General features: G+C 37.7%; 4 protein-coding genes across 6 annotated transcripts in view; 1 reads left to right on the top strand and 3 right to left on the bottom strand.

The window, feature by feature from the left end:
• The window catches only part of LOC129731959 (phosphopentomutase), a 125,156-nt gene extending 111,351 nt beyond the window's left edge, over positions 1 to 13,805 (bottom strand). For both annotated transcript variants that reach the window (XM_055692373.1, XM_055692372.1), the window contains exon 1: positions 13,570 to 13,805. The gene's annotated coding sequence lies outside the window, so the exon portion shown is untranslated. The remainder of the gene's footprint in view (positions 1 to 13,569) is intronic.
• LOC129731963 (acylphosphatase-2-like) lies at positions 816 to 13,568 on the top strand. Of its 2 annotated transcripts, none has more exons than XM_055692393.1 (3): positions 816 to 1,392; positions 10,242 to 10,368; positions 12,917 to 13,568. In XM_055692393.1, exons 1-3 carry the CDS (start codon positions 1,323 to 1,325, stop codon positions 13,029 to 13,031), a joined length of 312 nt encoding a protein of 103 aa, XP_055548368.1. In that variant the 5' UTR covers positions 816 to 1,322; the 3' UTR covers positions 13,032 to 13,568. The 2 variants fall into 2 exon arrangements, with proteins under 2 accessions (XP_055548368.1, XP_055548369.1); XM_055692394.1 differs by lacking the exon at positions 816 to 1,392 and adding an exon at positions 3,010 to 3,228.
• Positions 13,806 to 14,568: 763 nt separating the features above from the next.
• Positions 14,569 to 20,009, bottom strand: LOC129731295 (uncharacterized). Its single transcript, XM_055691158.1, has 3 exons — positions 19,477 to 20,009; positions 18,979 to 19,139; positions 14,569 to 15,423 (listed from the first exon to the last, which is right to left on the bottom strand). Exons 1-3 carry the CDS (start codon positions 20,007 to 20,009, stop codon positions 15,386 to 15,388), a joined length of 732 nt encoding a protein of 243 aa, XP_055547133.1. The 3' UTR covers positions 14,569 to 15,385.
• Positions 20,010 to 20,428: 419 nt separating this feature from the next.
• Positions 20,429 to 23,777, bottom strand: LOC129731294 (X-ray repair cross-complementing protein 5). The gene is made up of 6 exons (XM_055691157.1): positions 23,760 to 23,777; positions 23,536 to 23,688; positions 23,258 to 23,374; positions 22,971 to 23,206; positions 22,031 to 22,908; positions 20,429 to 21,967 (listed from the first exon to the last, which is right to left on the bottom strand). The coding sequence occupies exons 2-6, from the start codon at positions 23,548 to 23,550 to the stop codon at positions 21,060 to 21,062; spliced, it is 2,154 nt and encodes a 717-aa protein (XP_055547132.1). The 5' UTR covers positions 23,551 to 23,688; positions 23,760 to 23,777; the 3' UTR covers positions 20,429 to 21,059.
• Positions 23,778 to 24,700: the final 923 nt, after the last annotated feature.

The following is a 24,700-nucleotide window of genomic DNA, read 5'->3' as shown; positions in this document are numbered from 1 at the left end:
GCGGAATTTTGATCAGGTAATTTACTGGTCATTCTGTCTTCTAGAAGTTAAACATTTTATTTAGTTAATTTCTAGGTCTTTTCTAGTTTAAATAGGTTTTATGAAATTTGACTTGTTGATCAACTTTTAGTCTCTATTTCTACTGCTTTTTTGGTTAATTTTGTTTATGAAGCCACTTTCAGTTAGATAGTCCATTTCTGCTTGGGTTTATTTTTTATTTAGCAACATTTTTTCAGGTATTTTAGGCTGAATCCTGATTGTTTTGTTTATTCTGTTCTTTTGGACGCTCCTAGTCTTTTTTAGTTAACCTCGAAATCATGCACTTAAATTTTTCGTAAATGCAATAAAGTGGTTCCAGGTGAATACGAGGTTTTTCTGGTGTCTTAAGTTGAAGGTTAACTTCCCTCGCGTAGCAGTAGCTCGCTCTTCAGTTTGAAAAATGTGGTAAATTCGTATCACACATACATTATTTATTGGCCGCGCGAAAAGACCACAAAGTTATAAATACTGCTTATAAAACGCAGTTTTTATTTTCAGAAAGCGATGACATGTTTTTCACATGCAATTCTAAGATAAACAAGTCACTCAATACTGGAAAACTGTCAGCCGCAGTGTCGTTTTCAGTTTTGCGTCGCAGTTTTCAAACGCAAAGTGATCGATTTTTTGACACAAATGTTACGCCTGATAGACAACGGTAACGATGCCGCACTACGTTCACAAGTTAATTCGGTTATAAATCAATAAATACAATTCACTCATATACGAAGGATGGTTAACTCGATGAAAATCGTTTGCAAAAGGAACACAAAATAAGCCGCGCGCTTTCGTCACTATTGTGTTTGTCGCTGCTACTTCTGGCAGATCGATCATGTGAGCGACTCGCGCGATCGTCCCGACCTGCGGGTGGGAAAGCGATCGTCAAGTGCTCGGATAGTCGATCAAATGGATTGCGCATTCTCCGAGTGCTGACGAGAAAAAAAAAACTTGAAGCGGTGAAAAACAGTTGAACCTAATTACAGCACCAAACCGGCATCAGTCGTATTTTGGCAACCGTTAGTCGATCAACGGAACAGGAACATTACGGTAGCAACAACCAACCGAAGAGGGCAAAAGGAGATTGGCTATCTAAGATTTGTGAAAGTGCATGATAGAGTATTTTTAGCCAACCCGGTCCATTGTCAACTAGCAATCGAAGACAACAAGTACATTGTGGTGTGGAGTGCATTCGAAAGAACGTTTCTAGAACCTTCTTGTGAAAACATACAAGTAAAGTTTAGTGAATTCAACAATCCGACCAGTGCATATAGCGCCCTGCGTTCAAAATGGGTGTCCAGGATGTACAGGATCACATGCCAGTGCAGTGCGACTTTGAGATATTCGGTCAAGTGCAAGGTGCATAATTTGTTTTCACATTCAAACAGTAAACCGATAGGCTTTTTTAAACACGCTAAGTGATAAAATATACTGATTGCCATAAATTACAGAGAATACTGTAAATAAATCGATAAATTGCTTTTCAACATTGATAACCTGCCGTTCGTGGGGAACTCGATTCAATCCTTCAAGCATCGAACATTTATTTTTGAAAGTAGAAATCGCCAACGAATCCGGGGCGAACGGACAGAGGGTTCTAGAAATAAAAATATTTTTAAAATTCGATTGTTCCACTTCAGCTCAAGTGCGATGCTACTTGAAAGCAACTCTTATGGTTGGTAGGGCGAAAACAGCGCGTGTCGACAACCGCGAGACGAAAGCCTATGAGCAAAATTAGCGAAAGAAATGAGCTCAATTCGAGCTTGGTTTACAAAGCGAAAACCAACTACTTTCGCTTGGCGCCAGAAAGTTTAATAAGTGATGCGACGCTGGCGAAATTCCGATAGATTCAGAAACACTTCAGTTTAAATGATATAAATTATAGGGATTTCTGTAAGATAGTTGGCCTTGGAAACCTCACAATAACTATTTGCGAGTATTCATCTATACGGTTGCACTCTACATTACACGTTCAATCTTTATCACTTTTTATTTCTTCGTTTATCATATGAGGAGTTAGCTCTGACTATTTTTTGACGTAGAACCACGTCTCTCCGGATGTTCCGCTAGACAGAGGTGAAAATGAAATTCTAAAAACGGTACAGAGGAAAAATATGTCCAACTTCAAATGCCTAAAAGTTTTCAACGGATTTCCTTTATTCAACCAGTTATCGAATGAAAAATCATCTCTCAAAGTTCAAAAATTAGTTATTTGTTTATTCAAACCATTGTACTATTGAAAATTATCAAGCCTTATTGAAACGCAGATTTCGACCTGTGATTGGTTGCTAAATGCTTGCTTTCCCTAACACAGTCGACAGGATATTATACCTAGTTAACCGGAAGTGCAGAAAATGGGACACAGATGGCCACTTTGTGCTTTGACTTGTTTTGGCAACAACATAAGCTTTCTGGATCCTAGCAATCAAAAACTTTCAGCCATCTAGTTCCATTCCTGTGTATTTATATGTGCAAATTCGGTAGCACTGCAAGTCCGCTTTTGCACAAAATTTTGGAAGTATTCAATACACTTCATTTAAAATGTTGGAACGCCCTAACTAAGATAATTGTAAATGAAACTAAAGCAGCAAATTCGAATTCCAATCTCAGTTCTGTTAGCAACGCGCAACAATGCAATGAAAAGTTGAGACTATACTGCATCTTCCATGTATTTGTTTCCATTCCGCAGGATCCGAAAAAAAGAAAACGCTTGTCGTTTCAAGCCGGTGCATGACGGAGGTTACTGTGGAAAACAATGTCTTTTTCTCGGAACAGCTTGGGTTTTGGAAAAGGCATTCCACCACGCACCAGCTAGTGCGGGTGTTGAACATCAGAAGAGACAGGATTGTATCAGATCGACTTGAACTGTCCTACAGTACGGTCGCATTTTACCAACAGCTCGAGGCTAAGTCTTAGACTACCGAGAGATATTAAAATTTTGTTTTTCGCTTTCAACAGGCAATCTTCTTGAAAGACTACCTGTTGAAACGCAAAGTAATAAATTTGTTTTTAACGTTAACGAGTGTTTAGTGAATAAATTTGGTTTGAGATATTTCTACTTAAATTCTATAGTGAAGTGAAAGTGTAGTGAAGTTTTCCAGCTATGCCTGGAAAAAATAAAAAAGCTCGCTTTGATGCGGCTTCAAGGAAACGTGAGGCATCTCCTCCAAGTGACACTGAAATTTCGACTAACAGGTATGATATTCTTTCTTTCGTTGGGGATCAAAAAATTCAAACTTCTCATACTGAGCATAAAGCCGTTATGAAGAAGGTTAAAGTTCCACCTATTGTGGTATTTGTAGCAAATTTTAAAGCATTTCGATCAGAGCTTTCATCGTTTCTGTCGGATGTGAAAGTTAATTTTTAAATTGGCCGCCAAGGCGAAATTCGTATTTTGGCCGAATCTCTTGATGGCCATAAACATCTTTTACAGTATTTAACTGAAAAGATGTATAAATTTCATTCTTTTGATGCCAAAAACGAGAGACCGTTTAAGGCTGTTTTGAAAGGTCTTTCAAATGACCAAACTATTGAAGAAATTAAAGAATGTTTGTCAGAATCACTTGGTTTTGCTCCCAACCAAGTAATTTTGATGAAACGAAAGGCAAATGCCAAAATTAATCAAACTGGAATACACCAGGAAAATTACTTAGTACATTTTGATCGTACCAAAGTAAATAATTTGAAATGTTTGGAAAAAGCACGTGTTTTACTTAACGTGCGAATAAAGTGGGAAAATTTCAAGATACATGGAGAAATCCATAATCTTACTCAATGTCGGAATTGTCAAGCCTATGGTCATGGAACTCGAAACTGCCATATGGCAGCAAAATGTATGATTTGTGGTGACACTGGTCACACGAAAGATATCTGCCCCGTGAAAGAGACCACTAATAGTTTCAAATGTGTAAATTGTGGGGGAAATCACAAATCTAATTTCTTTAATTGTCCTGTAAGGTCAAAAATTATTGCTTCCAGACAACGTAGAAATTCTAAGCAACCTGTTGTCAATGTGGGTATACAAAAGACTTTCAATACTGTTCAGGCATCACCAGCACTTTCATTAGCAGGTGTGTCTGTAGGTAATAATTTAAATTCAGATAACAAATTTTAGACAAAAAATCCTGTTCAGGCTACACCAGGCTGTTCATATGCCAGTGTCCTTACAGGTAATATTTCAAATTCAAACAGTAACAAACCACTCGTGTTTGGTGCTGAAAAGTCAGCCAGTGTTGATATAGGTAGTCCAACCCCCGAAAAGATTGAATACCTACAACAATCCATGCTGCAGCTAATGTCCGTTTTGTTGAACTGTAACTCGATGTACGAGGCTGTTCAAGAAGGTATAAAATTTACAACTAATATTGTTATGAAATTGAAATTCAGCAATGATTTTAAATAATGCTGTAAATTTTCTAAATTGGAAAGCTCGCTCTTTTAAAGCGAAAGAAGATGAATTTTTCAATTTTTTAACAGTCCACGATGTGCATATTGCAGTTGTGACTGAAACGCTTTTAAAGCCAAATATTAAACTAAAAAAGAACCCAAATTACATGGTTCATAGGTTTGATAGAATTGATGTTGCCGGTGGTGGAGTTGCAATACCGTCGAATAAAACATCGTGTTTTACCCCATCTTGAAACCAAAGTTATCGAGAGTTTGGGAATTGAAATTGAAACAAGTATTAGCATTTTATTTATAGCCGCAGTGTATTTGCCTTTTCAATGCACTGGTGAGCGAAAAAATTATTTCAAGGGAGATTTGCAAAAACTCACAAGAAATAAATCTAAATTTTCAATCATCGGTGATTTTAATGCGAAACATCGATCTTGGAATAATGCTCAAAGCAATTCCAATGGAAAAATATTGTTAAATGATTGCTAGCTGGATTTTATTCAGTTTTATTTCCAAATGGTCCTACATGTTATTCTTCTATTAGGAATCCATCTACAATTGATTTGGTACTAACAAATCAAAGTCATTCATGCAGTGATTTATTAACTCATGCTGACTTTGATTCTGATCATCTTCCCATAACATTTTCTATTTCCCATGAAACTATTTTAAATCCCACTAGATCTGTGTTAAATTATCACAAGACTAATTGGGATAGATATCGTTCTACGATCGAAGAAAATTTGAATGATGATCTTATTTTACAAAATAGTGCTGTCATTGACAGAGCATTAAATAATTTTAGCAGCTTAATACTCAATGCCCGGAATTTATCAGTTCCTAAGGCTCGAGTGAAATTTAATGCACCAATTATTGACAGTGAACTTCAACTTCTTATACGTTTGAAGAACATACGGAGACGTCAATACCAAAGATCTCGTGATCCTGCTTTGAAAATTATTTTTCAAGAATTACAAAAGGAAATTAAACATAGATTCACTCTCTTGCGAAATGAGAATTTCATGAGAGAAGTTGAACAACTAAAACCTTATTCAAAACCTTTCTGGAAGCTTTCGAAGGTTCTTAAGAAACCTTCGAAGCCAATTCCAGTCCTTAAAGACGGTGATTGCATTTTTCTAACGAATGAACAAAAATCTCAAAGACTTGCTCAGCAGTTTGAGAGTGTTCATAACTCCAATTTGAACGTAGTAAGTTCTATTGAAAATGAAATAAACCAAAAGTATGATCAGATCACCACCCAAGAATTTCTTTCTGAAGAGGTAATGGAAACAAACTTGAATGAGGTGCGAACTATTCTCAAAAAATTCAAAAACATGAAAGCACCAGGAGATGATGGGATTTTCTATATCCTCATCAAAAGCCTTCCCGAAAACTCTTTAAATTTCTTGGTAAAAATTTTTAACAGATGCTTTGCACTAGCACATTTTCCTACGAAATGGAAAAATGCCAAAGTCACTCCAATTTTAGCAAACTCTATTAGCAAACTTTTTGAAAGAATAATTCTCAATAGAATGATAACACATATTAATGAGAACTCAATTTTTGCAAATGAGCAGTTTGGTTTTCGCCATGGGCATTCCACTACTCATCAGATACTTAGAGTAACAAATAAATTCGAACTAATAAATCTGAAGGCTTTTCGACTGGAGCAGCTCTAGGCATTCGACAGTGTTTGGCATAAAGGTTTAATAGCTAAAATGTCAAATTTCAGTTTTCCGCTTTACCTTACAAAAATGATACAAAGTTATTTAACTGACCGCACTCTTCAGGTTTACTATCTAAATGGTAAATCTAATAGATTGCCTGTTAGAGCTGGTGTGCCTCAGGGGAGTATTTTGGGCCCAACCTTATATAACATTTTTACTTCTGATCTTCCTGATTTACCACCAGGTTGTGAGAAATCTCTGTTTTGTAACGATACAAGCCTTTCCGCAAAAGGAAAAAGCCTTCGTGTTATATGCAGTCGGCTACAAAAAAGTTTAGATATATTTTCTTCATACTTGCAGAAATGGAAGATTTCCCCTAATGCTTCTAAAACACAGTTAATTATTTTTCCTCATAAGCCAAGAGTTTCATTTCTCAAACCCACCCATAAACACGTTATTAAGATGAACGGTGTGGTCTTAAATTGGTCTGAACAAGTTAAATACTTAGGGCTAATTTATGATAAGAATCTTACTTTCAAGGAGCACATTGAAAATATCCAGTCAAAGTGCAATAAGTATATCAAATGTTTATATCCTCTTATCAACAGGAATTCTAGACTTTGTCTCAAAAATAAACTGTTAATTTACAAACAAATTTTTAGGCCAGCAATGTTATATGCAGTTCCCATCTGGACAAGTTGTTGTACAACCAGGAAGAAGACACTTCAAAGGATTCAGAATGAACTTTTGAAAATGATTTTGAAGCGTCCTCCCTGGTTTAGCACGAACGAGCTACATAGGCTCACTAATGTAGAAACATTAGAAAATATGTCAAGCAAATTATCTGCAAATTCCGACAAAAATCGTTGCAATCCTCAATTGCAACGATTAGCTCACTTTATAGCCAGTAAGATAGTTTTAAGTTTATTTTAAGTTTTGTTTTATTCCTTTTTTTTCCCTTGACAAGTAGGTTTAATAATTTTTCCTACAATTACATTAACTTAACTGCGAAAGCTAATAACATTCAATAATATAAAAAAGCGTACAAATATATAATAGTGTTGAAATGTCACCATTTGTGGCAGAACACACAATATTAATTCTGAATAGATATTAGTACATAAATAAATCATTACAAACATTCCCCCCCTATTAAAAAAAAAGACAGGATTGTATCCAAGTCCACAATGCTATGGCACTGTTAGACGTCGGAAAAGCGTTCGACAATGTCTGACATTACAAGCTTGTATACAAGCTCTGTACCTTAAGTTTTTCGCCATATCTCAAGAAAATCATCTAATACCTCCGGCAAAGGTCGTTTGCGGTATCATTGAATGGTTGCCTTTCAACCAACTCAGCAGGGATCCCGCAGGGCAGTCTTCTGAACCCTCTGCTTTACAGCATCTATACCTCCGACACTTCTTCCCTGGGAAGTAACTGGATGCTTTTCCTGTTTGCAGATAACATTGCCATCGTCCTCAGGGAAAGAATGTCTCGTGAGTAGGGTTTGCAATATTCCCGAGAATAGATTTCCCGGGAAACGGGAATTAAAAATCTCATTTCCCGGGAATTCCCGGGAACCGGGAAAGGAAAAAATCCTTAGCAAAAATGAGATTTTAAATAAAGTTTATTAATAAAAAGTTTCAAACAATCGTTTACAATTTAATTATCAATTGAAGGACAAAATTTATTCAAGTTCACTCCAGAAATTCTTGAACAAACGTCTATCAATCGCCTCAGTTCCGCTGACAATTTTTCGTTAGGCCCAAATAATGTAGTTCCCTTCTGTAAAACTATGCTTAAGATCGCTGAATCACCGCTGGTGTCTGATTTCTAAAATACTTCTGAATCACCGATTCCAGCTCTTGCTACATTTCAATAGAGACTGAAGAGTCCAATACTTTTAGTTTTTTGAAGATAAAGCTGATTGTTTGGCAGCCAGATTCTAGAGCATTTGAATGCCTACGTAATTAATGTGAAATCGCGGTCACGACCCAAGTTACACTGACTGAGTTTTATTAATTTATTTATTTCTGGTCGCATTGATTTACGGGTTTCATTTTATTTTATCATTTTACAGGTTTCAAAATTTTTTGTCAATAAACAAAGAAAAAATCAAGCAACTATCCGCATAGTAGTAAACTCACTAGCAAAAAAAGACATGAGACGAAGAAAATATTTCTTAATTTATGGTTTACTGAATAAGACAGCATATATTTTTGACAAATACATTAAGCAATTAATTTGATATTACACGGCAAGCAAATATTGATCGTCGTTTCAAGCAAATATTTGCTTCGTATAATGCACAATATGAAGCTGCTCTACACTTCTACGACATAAGTTTCGTGTTTTGATACGATATTTAGTTTCATTGCAATATTGTATGGAAAATTTTCTGAGGAGCTCGAAAATCCCGGGATCCCGAAAATCAATATTCCTATTCCCGGGATCCGGGAATCCCGGGAAAAGTCAATTCCCGGGAAATTCCGGGATTGCAAACCCTACTCGTGAGATTACCAACGAACTTCGGCGGTGCCTTGATGCCCTTTTTAAATATTTGAACACTCAAAAAATTAAGATCAAGGCCTCTCACACCTACACAATTATGTTCCTCTATCGACAATCTCCCAAACTAAAACTCCCTCCATCATGTGTTGTGGTCATAACGGTACAGAGGTTGAGTGGTCACTCGAAGTTAATTACATGAGACTGTTGTTCAACGAAAAACTTCTCTTCCGATCGCAGGAGAGAAGGTCAAATGCTCTGCTTTGGTCAGATCATTGTACCCGCACATTTATCGCAGATTCTGCCTCTCAAGAACAAACAAATTGGCGGTTTGCAAACAAAAGTTGGCCCGCGGTTTTTTACGTAGCTCCGGTGTGGGAGTCGTGTGTACAAACCCACAGGAAAAAAAATCCAATTTGCACAGAACAGAATTTTGTGGATCAACCTTGATTGTCCACATGATACTAGAATCACAGACATCACCCAGGAACCGATATAAAAATAAACGACACTAAAACTAAATTTACACAAATATGCCTAGTTTCGTTTCCAGGCTTTCATAATCTGGCAGCCATGTCTAATTTTCAGTGTTACTCCCCGAGGTAGCACAGAGGTGGGATCAGCAGCTTATCCGGATTTGAATTGAACAACGAACTGTCCTTTTTAGAACAACTAAATAAATGAACTGAATATTAAACATTTTACTCTACTGATTTTGAGCTAGTAAGGCAGCTTGCATCTACTGTTAAAATTTGTCAACCTTGTGGTCGTGGCTTTGCACACAACTCTTATGATTTTTTTATAATTATAGTTATGCATCAAATCATCTGTTTATATAAAACAATCTCAAATAAAATTTATATGTTTTCCCATGTCAATTTATTAACCGGCTTCAAGAAGAATACACTAACAATTATGATTTGGCGGATCTTGCACTTCAATACAGTTGTTACAAAAAATTAGAAGAATGGATAATATCCCAAGCTACGCTACTTTCCAGACTCCAAGAGGGGCAATAAAAGAACTCCAGTTTATCATAAAAATCAGGTGAAAATGGCCTGCGTACTTTGGGGGCGCAGAACATTTTCGCCTGATTTTTATCAAAAACTCTGGGGCGAGTAGTGGCTAAATCATATGATATGTTTGACATTTTGCTTTGACCTTTTGGTTTTGCGCATCAAAGTGATTAGCCAATCAACATTATAACATTAGCTTTTGTCGGCCAGTGTAATGGGGCAATCTAACAGAGTTGATACTAATCTCACACTAGTTAGTATATTGAAACTTATATTAGATGCACAGTAATCGCTGATGCAAATGACATGCAATTTTTCGCGAGGATCACACAAGGTGAATAATTACGGGCGAGTGTTTCCAAGTGCAACATTGCTAAATACCGAAACAGGTGGGCCGATGGTCTAGCACACTTCCTGGAAACTTCGCCTAGAACTTTATATTTAGCAAATATCAATTACCTAAAAGCCCTTCTAACAATCAACCGCTGTCAGCGATAATTTATCACCGACATTCCGCTTGTCTATCGGTTCACTGTCAATTGAAGCATTGCGCATAAATGGATCGTAAATTTATTAACCTTCACTATACCTTATATTTCCGACTTGTCATCAACTCGGGCAGGATGTGGATTCACGAAACACTGCAGAGACAATTGCTTAGCACTTGGTATCAAAGGATGGGTGAAAAACTCGAAACAAGGCACAATCATGGGCAAAATGCAAGGAGCGAAGGCAGATGTTAGCAAGATGTAAGTATTTCTTTAATTCAGCTGATAACCCGTTTTGTGACCCACAGAAGACAACCGCGTAATTACGTCTAGGTTATTCGGTTCATCAATTATCTAATTTATCGCATCGCATCAAACAGCGAAAACCGAATACATATTGTAGATGTCATCTTGAATTGTTGTGTGCGAATTTGTGTTGCCGTATTTTTAAAAATACTTCAACCGCGTAACTTTTCGTTACATCAGCTGCTTTCCACTCGACTGTAGAAAAACTGCGTATCTGTTCACTCAACAGTGCGTCTCTATCAGTTCGATGTTTGCTGTGCGAATTTCTGAGCAGATCAGTATTCAAACAGAGAAACATATTTGTAATATTAAATTATGTGGGTTGTTGTCGAAGCTGTTGTGAAAAAAAAATCTTAGAGGTTCATTTGTGGAACAAATACTTTTACAACCGTTTCAAATTCTTTATACAAGCGAATACCGTGTTGTTCGTCTCTATAGCAAATATTTTGGTGCTTATTACGGGAGTCACTTCACGGTGAAATATATTTCACTCTCACGCTCACTTCACTTTTTTGGACCTATTCCCGATTCCACCTCAAGTGAGGTGACAAAAATCACCTCCGTGGAGTGCGATTGACGGTGAAGTGAAATTGAGAATAGGAGAAGTGAAATGAGATTGTTTCCCAGCTCAAAAATCTCTAAGTCCCAGAAAGTCGTTTTTTCCGTTTTTTTGAAGTAGAATACTTCTTTCAGGAAGTTCGGCTACATAGGGATGTGAAATGAAAATCTAAAACCGAAGAAAGTGAAAAATATGTCCAATTTCAAATGCTAATAAATCGGTTAGTATTCGATGGATTTTCTTCGTTCTTGCAGCAATAGATTGGAAAATCTTCTAAGATTCATCCCAAAATAAGATAATTGTAATTCTATTATTTACACTATTGTACTATTGAAAATAGTCAAGCCTTGTTAAAACGAAAAATTCGCCCTCTGATTGGTAGTTATATGATTGCTTCCCAAGCACGGTCGACAGAATCATATACCTTGCAATTGAAAACATGCTATTTGGCCTATATAAGAGCCTCAGTTTCAGCCAAAGCCGCTCATAATAGTTCTAGACAGCGACAACAGCAGTCGTCCTTCCTTAGCAGCAGCACTAGCTCTGTGGTTGGTCACCACGTCTCAGGAGCAGCGCGGTTTTTCTCAGCGTGTGTCGCCAGACTGCCATTATTCCCCCTGTGTTGGGGCAGCATGAAGATTGCATTGAATTGAATTTACGACAACACAAGCAAGCGTTCTGTGTTGGATCCTAGCAATTTAAATCTGTCGCGCCCGTCTAATTCACTGAATGTGAAATAGCTTCCACAGTGCATGTTGTCCGTGTATCTTAATTCCCCCATTGTTAGGGCAGCTCAAAGGCTGCGATCAGCAACCGATTTTGAACCGCAAAATGCCTTTTTGAAGACAAATAAACAAGTAATTGAAGGTTAATAATTTTCTGGTATCAACACAAGCAGACATTCCGTGCGGGATGCAATCAAATTCTGTTGCAGTTGTATAATTTTAACTTTATTGAGGTAACCCCCCACTGTAAGGGCAGCGCAAAGGCTGTGATCAGCATAAGCGATTTTGAATAACAAACTGCCCTATTAGAAAACCCTCACAAAAGCAGTTAGTTCGACTATGCAGAGCTAATGTGAAGTCGATTCAATCAATCAGCATGAACAAAATTTCGTCGTCTCCCAGCTGCTAAGTTGCAACATGATGCAACACGCAGCAGCGAGCACACGAAATCGCTTGATGTTACAAGCCGCAATACGGTTAGGGGTTAAATAAAGTATTCTACTTCAACCTTGCGGTCGTGGCTTTGCACACAACCCTCATGTGATTTTTTTTTAGATAACACCAGATCTTGACGTGTTCTGCTTTTCTAAGACATTCGGCATAAAAAAAAACGTTTTTTTCGGTATCGAAAATTTCCTGAACTAGTTTGCATTTTTTTCATCGGGCAAAAAAATGAAAATTTGACCGCTTTAAGGCACGGATCAAATTCTGATTCGTTTCGTTACTGAAAAAAAAATCCAATTTTCACCATTAGATCACAAATCAATCAACTTTAACACTTATGGCCGTTCAAAATGGTCGTGAAATAATTCCACGCGAAACGTCGCATTTTCCGTTCTCACTTCACTTATATGACACTCATAATAACCCAGATTCCGCGGCAGATGTCACTTTGCGACGTTTTTCTCACTTACGTGAGTCCCGTAATAGGATTTTGTTCACTTCACTCTGATTTCACCGTAAAGTGACTCCCGTAATAAGCACCTTTATCTCGGATGATCTCAATGGTATAGATTTCAAGTGTTTCTTTAATCACTTTCTTTTTATTATGAGAAACCAAGGCAATTTTTTTTAACAGCTAGAAGAACAAATTTAATACACAAACATAAATAAAAGAAATTACTCGGTAACAGAGATGCAATATACAAGTATCATTGCTTTTAATAAAATCAAATCTGTTATAGTAAGAAGTTCTAATAGTTATTTCCTTCTTTTTTAGGGTCGAATGGCTGTCGAAGACGGGTTCCCCCGGATGCAAGATCGATAAGGCAGAGTTCACCAACTGGGGAACGCTGTCAAGATTTGCATTCACAGATTTCGCTATTAGATTCTAATGTGTCTTGTTAACTTAAAGTGCACAACCCAAGCATTAATTATATTGGGCCGCTCATTTTAGAGATACCCATAGTAGTTTCAGTAAAACTGAGCTTGATCGAATAATTCGGATGAAATGCAAGTTGTGTAAATATTAATGCTACGTTACGAAACTATAGAAGTTGATTGTTAAATAGTTCACCGCCTGTATCTAGAAACATACCCCCCTGCAGGAAGAACAAAATATGTGTATATTCGTTACAATGAAAAGATAAAACTATTTTACTTATTTTGATTAAAATATTTTATGGAAACAATCACTGTGTTAAAAAAGTGTAGCATTGAATGGTTGAACACTTAGTATCGCAATAAGCTTCATATTAAACCAATGGAATAGACCGGTACCGGAACAGTGAACGTTGAGGGACTTTATGTAGTTGATTCTACAGTTTCGTTCGAATCTGATGGAATTAATTTAGAAGCAGCACTATATAGTTATTAAGTTTAGCTTATTCAATTAAAAATAGTTATTGAATAAAAATATTTATTAATACTTACGATTCAGATTTTCATTGACCTTGACCTATCTCTCATCAAATCACTACACAGAAGTTTTCTTCTACAATCCAATATTATTGTATTGTTTGCTTAGTAAAATATCTAGCAACACGTCGATCAGAATTACAACTTTTCGAAAACGTAAGTATTTAATTGTACAATAGAGCAAAAACAACTCAAACCGACCGGGTAATAAGGTTACAACCGACAAAGTATACGTAAATATTGTACTGCTGGCTGTAAACAAACACCGGAAATGTCAAGCGCGAGAAATCAATCGGACCAAGCGGCAAACACAAATGCACCACCCCCTGTCAAGACTTTTAATCCTGAAGAGTAATCGCGGTTATCGCATTACTTTTTTTCTTTTTTTAATGGTGCTGTCATTTTTTTAATTCATGAGAAACAAAAAATGAAAGAAAATTTTACGATTTATTTTTTAAAAGATGCTACCTGTTTTAGAAGGCAACATAATCAGTTATGATTCAGCATGAAAATATACCATTTTAAACAAGACTCCGTTGTAAACAAGACTCAACTTTTTGAGACCCCGTCGGATATTGATCCTGCGGTGCTGACTGATGGAGATTCATTTGAAGTAGTCAACGAATTTATTTACCTGGGTACAAAACCCATAAAAAACTAGCACTCTATAAAACACTTATTCTCCTGGTGGCCCTCTATGGCCATGAAGCATGGACACTGAAAGCGGCGGATTGGTGAGCTCTTAGTGTTTTTGAGCGGTCAATCCTTAGCGCCGAACGCGCAGATGTATGAACCGTGTAGGCGTACGAATCAGCGGGTATAACTAGTCAAGCGGATAAAACCCGGTAGGCTTCAGCGGACAGGGTATGTAACTAGAATGCCAGAGAAACGAGATGGTGACGTATTTTGGATTCGGCACTGGATCGGTCTGTAGCCGCAGAAGTGAAGTAAGTAAATAAAGAAGCTTCGATGAGCACACGTTTTATTTAAAATATTTACATGGTCCAATCGAGTCTACTCGACTATTGCAATAGGACCTTATATGAAACAAATAAAATATGTATTAGGCGTATTCTGCCCTTAGATGACAAAGTGACGTAAGTGCAATTTTTTCGAATATGGGTTTTTCATGCCAATTTGTTCATTATTCTAAGACCTATCTTTTGGTATCTTCCTTTTCGTTGAACCATATGAAGGCTGGCAAAAACTAAGTGCCGAAACTGCTAGTTAGCTTACTGTCGCCTGTACCCCTGTTGGGCTAAAGTTGTTTCTAGCATTTGTTATTCAGTACGCTGTATTTAAATGACCGAACAGAAGAGTTCAATATCGCAGACTGTGCCTGTCGACAAGCAGACGTTAAACCACGAGTTTTTTAAACCTCATAACATTGATGCCTCAACTTAGACTGTAACATTGACATCGCATATCCTTACACTAAAATTCGTAAACTATGGCGAATGCTGAGTAAAAAATACGTGTTTAAGTAATCATGTCTTTATACAATATGAGGACAAACTCTAGTGTTAACCTTTGGTAGCGATAAGTAACGTTCACAATACTACGAAAACTATAGAGTTATGAGATAAACTCTCAAGTAATTTTTGGAATCAGTGAGCCAAAGTAGCTATCTACAGTTGATGAACAGATGTAAGTAATTTGCACTGAACATATTATCACACTTTTTGTCGAGACAGATAATAACGAAAACTGCAGTTTCATAAAATACGTTCAAAAACTATGATCTATTTCGCATGTAAAAATAATTAAAATTCAATATTATCAACAAATTTTCAATCACTGAGCCCTATCAACATTTATTATACTAGCCTATTCATGTAGAGTGTAAACCTCCGGGAGTCAATAAACCACCTGAAAAGAGAAAAATATGCAATATGTATCAATAAATCGACTAATTTTCAAGGTGTAGCAAGTTATAGCATATTTAATACAATTTGTACAATTTATATAATTTATTAAAATTTCATCTGTCAAGGTATTTGTTTTAATGAATAACTTAATACTAACACAAAGTCAATAAACGATCACAGAATCCATCTACGAACACGAAGTCTGTTTTTGAAAGCTGTTCCAGTAACATTGAAGTCAAACGAATATGTAACCGTACTGAAGCTGGCCGACATAAAGCGTATTGGGTCGAACTGACCATATTGTACATTGCATTGGGGCAGGCTCAGCAGGGCTCTGTGGTCTGAGACGTCGATTTTACCGATTTTACTTATCCTATGAATAAAGCTTGTGCCGTCTTTGTTCTAGGGTTTGCATTCCCAAGAGCCGACAGCGTTTAGCGTAGGCTGGCAGATGTGTGGGGTTGCGCCAGGGAAGGAATCTCAGAGCGTATCGTACAAATTTCCGCTGCACGGATTCAATTCTAGTAGTCCAGGAGTTTTAGAATGGACACCATACAACGGAGCAGAATTCCAAGATGAATCGCACCAAAGATTAGAATAGCGATCTAAGGCAAAACGGATCGTGGAACTCGTTGGCACGTAAACCCGAGTTGTCGATTAACTTGAGATATGATTTCGTTGTAGTGCAGTTTGAAAGAGAGCGTAGTATCCAGTATAACTCCCAGATCTCAAATTTGTGTCATTTTAGATAGAGTTTGACCCGACAGAAGGAGATGACGCTACATTTCAAAAAAGAATGTTTCTAGAGCACCATAGGCTAAAAACTTCACCTAGTCGCTGAAGCTCAACCCAGTTTGTAGTATTTCTCACAACTTTAAAATGATTGACGTCGTCAGCGTACAAATTACGGCAACCATCCGGAAGAAGTAGTCCCAGATGGTCTCGAGGTACGATGCTGGCCTAACAAGCCAGTCGTCGTAGGTTCGAGTCTCGGCTCGGGAGAGACTGTTAGTGTCAGTAGGATCGTAGCGCTAGCCCCGCAATTGTCCTGTACACTAAACAGTCGGCTGCGGCGTCTGCATATAAATAAACAGAAGGTCAAGTTCCGAATCGGAATGTAGCACCAAGGCTTTGCTTTGCTTTTTATCCAGAAGTAGGAGAGAAATATCGTTGATGAATAACATGAAGAGTAGCGGTCCAAGATTGCTAACTTGCGGTACTCCAGAGACATTACGTTGTGCATAAAACTGAGTCCCTATCATACATAGTGTTCGATTCATCAAATAGGAAGCAAACCATCGCACGAGGCAAGATAACACTCTCAATTTTTCGAGTTTTGCTAAAAGTACTCTGTGGTCTACTCGATCAAATGCCGTTTTCAGATCAGTGTTACTCTCATGTTTCGCAGGCAATACGATGAAAACTCGACTAAATTAGTAGTTATTGATCGTTACGGATAAAAACCATGCTGATCCGATGAGATGTATTGTTCGCAATGAATAACTTAAAAGAGCGTCGTTAATGATAATTTCCATTACCTTGGAGCATGCACAGAGAGCTGTGATGCCTCTGTAGTTTTGTACATTGCGTCTATCGCCTTTCTTGGGAACGGGAAACATGATGGAGAACTTTCAACTGGAAGGAAACACACGTTGCTGAAGAGATAAATTGAACAGTAGAGTAGGCACAATGGATTAATGAGAACAGTGACACATCGTTTCAGAACACGCGATGGAATTCCATCCGGGCCAACAGCGAAAGGTAATTTTAGTTTATCCATAGCAGCAAAAACGTGGCGACTTATTATTTCAAGCAGATTGAAATCGATAATATCTGCATTTATCAAACAGTGTCCTGCCACTAAGAAACATATCCAATGGTAAGCCATCTTCTTCACGCTTCGTATTCACGAAAGACCAAAACAATCGCGGATTCGGTCTTAGGTCTCCCTGCACCCTGAAGGAGTATCGTTTGTAGAGGTAGTGGTAAAATTTTCTATTGAGATTACTGATTCGGTAGAATTGTTGCTTAGAAACCAGACATCGTGCTCGACAGTAATTCCGCAAAGTCGAAGAACGCTGCCTCTCGAGATGAAGAAGGTGAGGATTAGACCAAGGGGGTTTTCTTATATAGACTCCGCGAAGGAACAATACGATCGATGGCTGAATTGATAGCACAGTTAAAGTACTCCATTCACGGATGGAAAGGATTCCAAAAATTCCCAATTGATGTAAGAGAAGGCTTAAGGACTCAAAGTCAGCTCTGCGAAAATCTAAACTTGGAACGTCACCTATATTTGCGAATTTCGTGAGTGTGATTCACTCGCTTCTGCAAGTTCGCATGATGTGACATCGTTTACAAGTACTAGGTGTAGTGGCTTTCAATAGCGGTAGTATTAAATCTACGATAGGTAGATAGACTACACCCAAGCTAATGCTGCGACCTGGCAAAGAGATTTTAACCCAAAGTTATTCTATCGTATCGTTTGATTGAGCAGAGTCAACACAGCTACTCTTAGACGATTGGAAACGGCTACAATTAGGACACCACCACCACGCGTCTTGCGGCTGTTACGATGGTTACGATCGCAACGGTAGACAACGAATAGATTGCCAAAAAGTTGTGCGGATTCAATATGCTCTCCGAGCCAGGGTTCGGTCAACACAACAATGTCGTGGTCACGTTCGGTAGCCGTCAAGAAAATATCGTCAATTTTGGTCCGAAGTCCACGAACATTTTTGGTAGTAAATCCGAAGTCCAGAAGAGTCAGCTGCAGAGCCACGTTCTGTAATTACTTGCGACGAGACATCAGGCTGCCGAGGACTGGAAGTGTAGTGCAGAACGGTAGTGTTGAAAACAGATGAAACAGTATTATACTGCCGCTCCAAGCATAACTGTCCCATATTCTGTGCAAACCTTATGGACGCTGGGACAGTTATGCTTGGAGCGGCAGTATACTTGCCGTGCAAAACATTTTGTACAAAACATAAGCTTGACCACTCACACAGTTTCCAAAAGTTCTGTAACAAACATTTGAATTTAACAAGACATGGGTGACAAATACTAACATATACAGGAAATTAAATGGTTTCCTTTTCTTATAAACCAGTAAAAATAAAATAGAATTCGATTCTTGATTAGATTATCGGATTCAAGATGAGAACTGAGTTGACTGATAGCTGTTAGTAACACAAAATTTGCTAAATCTCGATAGTCGTTACTGGTATTTTCCCTTCACTAACGCCATTCACTGATTTCATGACCATGCAGTATCTTACTGTAATCATCAGTAATTATTGATTACCCTCCCAATCAAGATGCAGATCAAAAATAATTGTCACTACATTGCAAATGTTACGAGTTTACGACATTCACAATTTTTCTCAATACAGATTTGAGTTCAATTATGTTCGAAAAGCGCTTTTAAGTAATTCGATAAAATTTTAATAATGCAAATTAATGCAATAAAAAACATGTAATATGTAGCAAAAGTTTGCCACGTAACAATGCAATCAAAGACAAAAAAGGGAAACCTCTATGAATCAACGGTACATACCCTGAAGTGGATTCCTATCATCCGAAATGATACCTAGATAAGCAGCCAGCCCGCCAATAATAAGAAGCAAGAAAATAACCACCAGCAACAGTATTTTCTCACGGTTACTGAGTTCTCGCTGACATTTGCAGGACCAACTCCAATATTGTTCACGGATGACGCTAGAATTTAAATAATTTAAGTATATTCAAACTTTTTGTCGTGTATTGTAAAGCAGAACAAGAGTCTGGTTATTTGGACTATCGTTAGCAATGGTGACAAGCCCATATTGAGATATTAAAGTTGTTAGTCATCGCCCCTGCAACTAGGGGCGTGTTCATAACCAGCTTATTATTGTAAGAGACTGAAATATCTCGGTAATTTTCGCAAATCAGCTTAACTATCGCTCACGATAACCCATTTCATTATTAGGGTATAACAGTTTTATAACTTCGATACAATCTAATCGATGATTATAAGCATTTGATTGAGGCAAACAATAAAAACCAAAATACTCACTGTGGTTGAGCGAAGGAATCAGTATTCAAAACGTTTTGTCCATTGTCATTGGTAAAGGCATTGTTAACGTAGGCACCTGGCGCAGGTGCCGAATACGTACGTGGATAGCCGCTGAGATGACCACGATCTATAACAAAGACATTTGTCGGTGACGGTGTGTCCTTATCAACCTGAACCACACTGTTCGTTATCTGTTGGGGATGTACACTGTGGCTGTGGGGAGGCCATCTTTCGGATACCACCGGGCTTTGAAATGGCGTACTATAGGCCGACGGTGGAGTCCCGGCATTACTAGATCCTCTCCCACCTGTTGAATGGTACGCTGTTGCTCCGGAGAACGTAGAAATCGTGGGAGACACTGTCAACTCTGATGATGCGTTTGGGCCATTTCGTTGTTTCCTGTTCGGTGGTATCGGTGGTGTGCCTGAATGGTGTGGAATTTCAATAGCAGCATGATCCGCTCGTTGTAATGACGCAGATGTAGTTTGATCAAGTGGTGGATTTAACGAGAGACGGTCTCGAAGGTACTGCATCACAAACTGAAACTTTTGTTCTGTTTTTCTAATTAAAGTATAAAAGTTTGCTGCAAAATTTTGGCTTCGACGATAGATATGTATGTTTGATTTTTAATGTCACCGATAAGATAACACGTATCCGAATTCTCTCTCTTTTTGCAAGGCATGAACACGATATCTTTTGGTGGTTAATGTTTTGTAATCTTTTACTATTCCATCGTTGAGATGAGACATCGATTTCTATTCAAGGTTACATGTTGGACTTCCAGTAATACGTTTTACGCACAAACCGATGTTAGCTTCGATCATATGCCAATATTTGTTTAGGAACGATTTTCCAATTTGCCGAGGAAATGTTGTAGAGCTTAATCGTTAGATTACTGTGGCGTTATTCGATCATTCAAGTTTTACAATTCCATTGATTTTTTAACACACGATTATCAAACAATTTCATTTTATTAACAGTTCAAAAGACACAAAATATCACTACGTAAACGTGCGAAGCCCGTGTATGTACTAATCTTAACACGCACAACGCGGCAAATCGAATGCGAATTCTTTCACTAGTGTGGCTACCAGCCAAAACTGCACGCTTTGCCTCTTATCATGACTATCGGTTTCAGCTGAATATTATTTCTAGGACAGACTAAGCTAGGTTCAATTCAATCGGAGCAGCACAGATAAAAGAATTATTATCAATTCAATGTATGCATCATATTTGCAGGTGATTGTAAATGAAAAAGTCATGTATTACACCAGCACATGACAGACGCTACGTCTGATAGTACCCGTTATCAGTTGGTAGAATTTAATTAAAAACTTCCTTCTTTAACAAAAAGCGATAATACAGTTGAAAATATTGAGTAGTTTTAGACGGGTTGAAGTTTGAATACATTTTCCCAATGGTTCAATCATTAATAATTCTTGTACCATTTCTTTCAAAAGTTTACTGACTCATAGGAAATATAAAAAATACACGGAGGAAAACAATACGCAGGTCCCATTACCTTACACTAATACAAACAAAATCTATAAAACTTATTCAACAATAAAACTCGTTCGCTCATTTTACATATTAGCAAACAAATCATCGGCATCAACGTAGTCGGCATTATCTTCAGCATTGCCAGCCCTGCTTGCCACTAGGACGCTGTAGAAGCTGTCCACTTCTTCTGCGGTAACGGTACTCATCTCGCTTTCCTCGGAGCTAATCAATCCAAAGCGTTGCGTTACCACTACCTGCTCCCAAAACTCCTGCTTGTTGCGGGCCAGTAGACTTTTTTTGAACTCTCCGATCCAATCGTTGTACCTGTAGGGGCCAAGTAGTTTCGCTTCTTCACGATACATCATTATAGCCATGGCGACTTTCTCAGTTGGAATACTCATCGATTTGAACACGAGATCTGAAATGACGTTCTGTATTTGAATAGCCAGTGTAGCAAATTTCTCCCCACGTTTTAGCAGTAGAGCAAAATCTTCAGCAGGTGTTACGGTGCCCACTTCAACAAGTGTTCTCTGATCGTCGAGTTCCTCTTCATTGATTTGGTTCTGCTGCGATGAACTGGACGCTATAGCGTCGCTTTGAATATTAATCATTGCTGTTCTTTGAAGCCACTTGGTACGCGCATTCACCTTCTTTTCCTTAAGAGGGAACAATTTTTCTACTTCCTCTAAAATACTCTTAGATCGTTTTCGTATTTTAGGTGGAACGTCTACCAGCCTTTTCAATTCTTCGTCCATCGCAGGAAGAGGGGTATTCGGATAAAGAGCGCGATGGGCCACTGTTCTATACATATGCTGATGGATTGGGTTTAGAGTTTTGTTTAAAGCAAAGGCTTCTTTTGAGCCCGTTTCTTCATCCAATGCATCCATCAAATCCAAAGAATCGATCAATTTATCGATGACTTCGTATTGTACATCGGTAGGCTTGTACTTATTAGTAAGCAGCGGAGGAAACTTCAATAAGGCTAGCTCCTCTGGAGAAAAAAAACAACAAACAATTGCATAACAATTTAAATATTAAAATGTAAATTCCTCACCTTGGAAGCACAATTCTAACATAACCAAACAGGGATATCCCTTTCGGTATGCCGGCATCAATGCGTTGATTTTTGGACGAGTATCTCGTCTATACACTCTCGTCGCAATCATCACTACTCCCATCTCATTCATTGCTTTTATCAAAGCCGACAACTTCGCTTCAGAAGCTGCACAATCCTTCTTAGCAACAACAACGTAGGTGCCTTTGCCGCAGAAGTATTCCTCCAAGATGTTTCCGGCTGCGGTGAATCCCAAGCATGATAGACGTTGCTCGCCAGATTTGTAGTCAATATTCATTTCTGTATCATATGGAACAATTGTAGAGCCGTACATGTAGCCTTTGATGAGATTGTCGAAGTCAGCTTCAAAGGGTTTATCGCCCTTGAAGTAGTCGGTCTTTAGCTGGACTGTAACGTTTGGATCAATACTTTCTGTCTTGAAAGAAGGTAAGCCCTTCTCTTCACTGATGGCCAGATAAGCCGAGATACTAATTGCTATTTGTGTCCCGATAGTTAACATGCTGTTCCATGGAACTGCTCTAGTAGCTTTCTTTTCGAAATGAAGCAACAGCAGTTCTGCCGAATCTATGTTACACAGTGCCCCGTTTGATTTTAAAACAATATCTGCCAACAATTGCTCGTTTGCTCGTTGTTCTTTACCTCTTTGCTGTTGCTGACTGAAAATGCCTAATGTATCAAACAAGATTTCATCGTCTACATCAATGTCATTATGCTCAACATTATCGTTGATGACATTAAACTCGCATGACATGTCAATTAGTTTCGAAACAACAATTTCAACCTGATCCATGTCGTAATTAGCTGATGTTGTAAGAGTCGATAAAAGAATAATTTTTAACGATGCAAACTTTTTAGCCCTGGAAGCAAAAAAGCAGAATTAAAATTCATTGCCAATCATTAGTTTTCTCTCTATAGTTACTGGGCACCGGATTTCAGAAAACTCATTGCAACTATCAGCGCATCGAGCCATCCACTGTTAACATTTGACGGTCTTATTTGTTTTTCCATGATTTTCAGCATGTGCCAGTTAGCAGGACCTAACTCAAAGGCTTCCGAAATATGTTCGTATCTTCCACACTCGATGTTCAGTTGATTGTTAGTCTCATTTGTACCCATTAGAACTAATCCTATCTCATCTTGGGGTTTACTGAAAATCTAAAAAAATACTAAATGTATAGACGATTAATCAAAAAACAGTATACGTACTTTTCTTTGGATAATCTTGGAAACACAATTCTTTGCTCGACCGAAAAATGTTTGCTCATTTTCTCCACCTTTAATTGTAGTATCTTTTCCAACATCCAGGATTATCATGCAACCTTCCTGTAAAAGACGTGTTAATCAAACATGTTTTGTGAAAATGAGAAGCTCTAGTAGTAATTAGTTATTGTGATTTTCTGTACAGATATATAAATATTTGCTTCAAGAGACTTTCGATTTATATGTTTTTTGCAATTTTGAAAATAAGCAAAAGAATTTCACACCTTCGTTCGCGCCATTTCCGTTGCAGCTTATTCGAGTTGATTTTGATAATAACCTATATTCGTGAATCACTAAACTTATAATTTTCCAGATAAAAGACAGTATCCAATAACAAACTTCACGTACTAACACGTAATTGAACTGTTGTTGCCGCTCTAACAAAGGTAAACAAAGGTTTTATCGATGATATTGTAACATCCGATTATTTATCGATTAATCGACTAACTTTCAGTAAATCGGGATGGGGATTATAGAGCCGTGGGGATGGCAAGCCTGTTAGCTATTCATTATACACGCTCATTTTTTGTTACTCTAAAGTGAGTTAGATATCACCCACTTTTGAAGAAAGTGGAGGTACCCTAATTAGGGTACTTTTACGGTTACTCACTGCTGAGTAAGGGCGTCATACGTCAAAAACTGAGTAGTATCTACTCTGTTCATGCAAAACAGATATTAACGAAAATGAGTACAAGTTACCCAGTTTGCCTTAATACGGAAATTTAATGATTTCTGTTTTTTGTAAATCTGACTCAATAAATAAAATAAATTCACAACAATCAAAAACACAGATTTATTTTTCATCGAAACATTAGAAAATTCACTAAATCATTCCCGTGTCTTCATTGAATGCGGCACCCAACCGGGTGATATTTGCCCGTGAACTGTGACTTACTTTTTTGTGCCAGATAATCCGTCATCATTCGTCATCTAATACTGCGAAGGATTTAAATTGCATCGATTGTTGAGCACTGTACATCAATACAAATGTTTCCGTTTGTTATCACGAATAAAAGTCCGGCTTTAAACGGCATCGTAGAACATACAACATGCGGTTGTTCATTTTGAAGAGATCTTTTAGGTGTTTTCAAATCCTCTGCAATACTGATGTTGGGCTGAAATTATTAATTGATTAAGAAATTATTGATTTGATGACAGATCAGATACTTACTGCTAGCCAACGAATAAAAAGCGACATCAATTGTTCTTCGGAAACCAATAATATTGCTGTTGAAAACTTCTGACATATATTTATACTCAGGGGTGAGTAAAAATCATGGATAATAACTCAAAACTGAGTAAACATGGTAATTATGAAAATTTGGGTTAATGTTACTCAATTGTCCAGTACTCGATTACTCACTTTTTGACATTTTGCATAAGAATACC

The sequence above is a fragment of the Wyeomyia smithii genome, chromosome 3, assembly GCF_029784165.1.
Source record: "Wyeomyia smithii strain HCP4-BCI-WySm-NY-G18 chromosome 3, ASM2978416v1, whole genome shotgun sequence".
Lineage (NCBI taxonomy): Eukaryota > Metazoa > Arthropoda > Insecta > Diptera > Culicidae > Wyeomyia > Wyeomyia smithii.
This window is presented reverse-complemented; position numbering and strand designations above follow the sequence as displayed.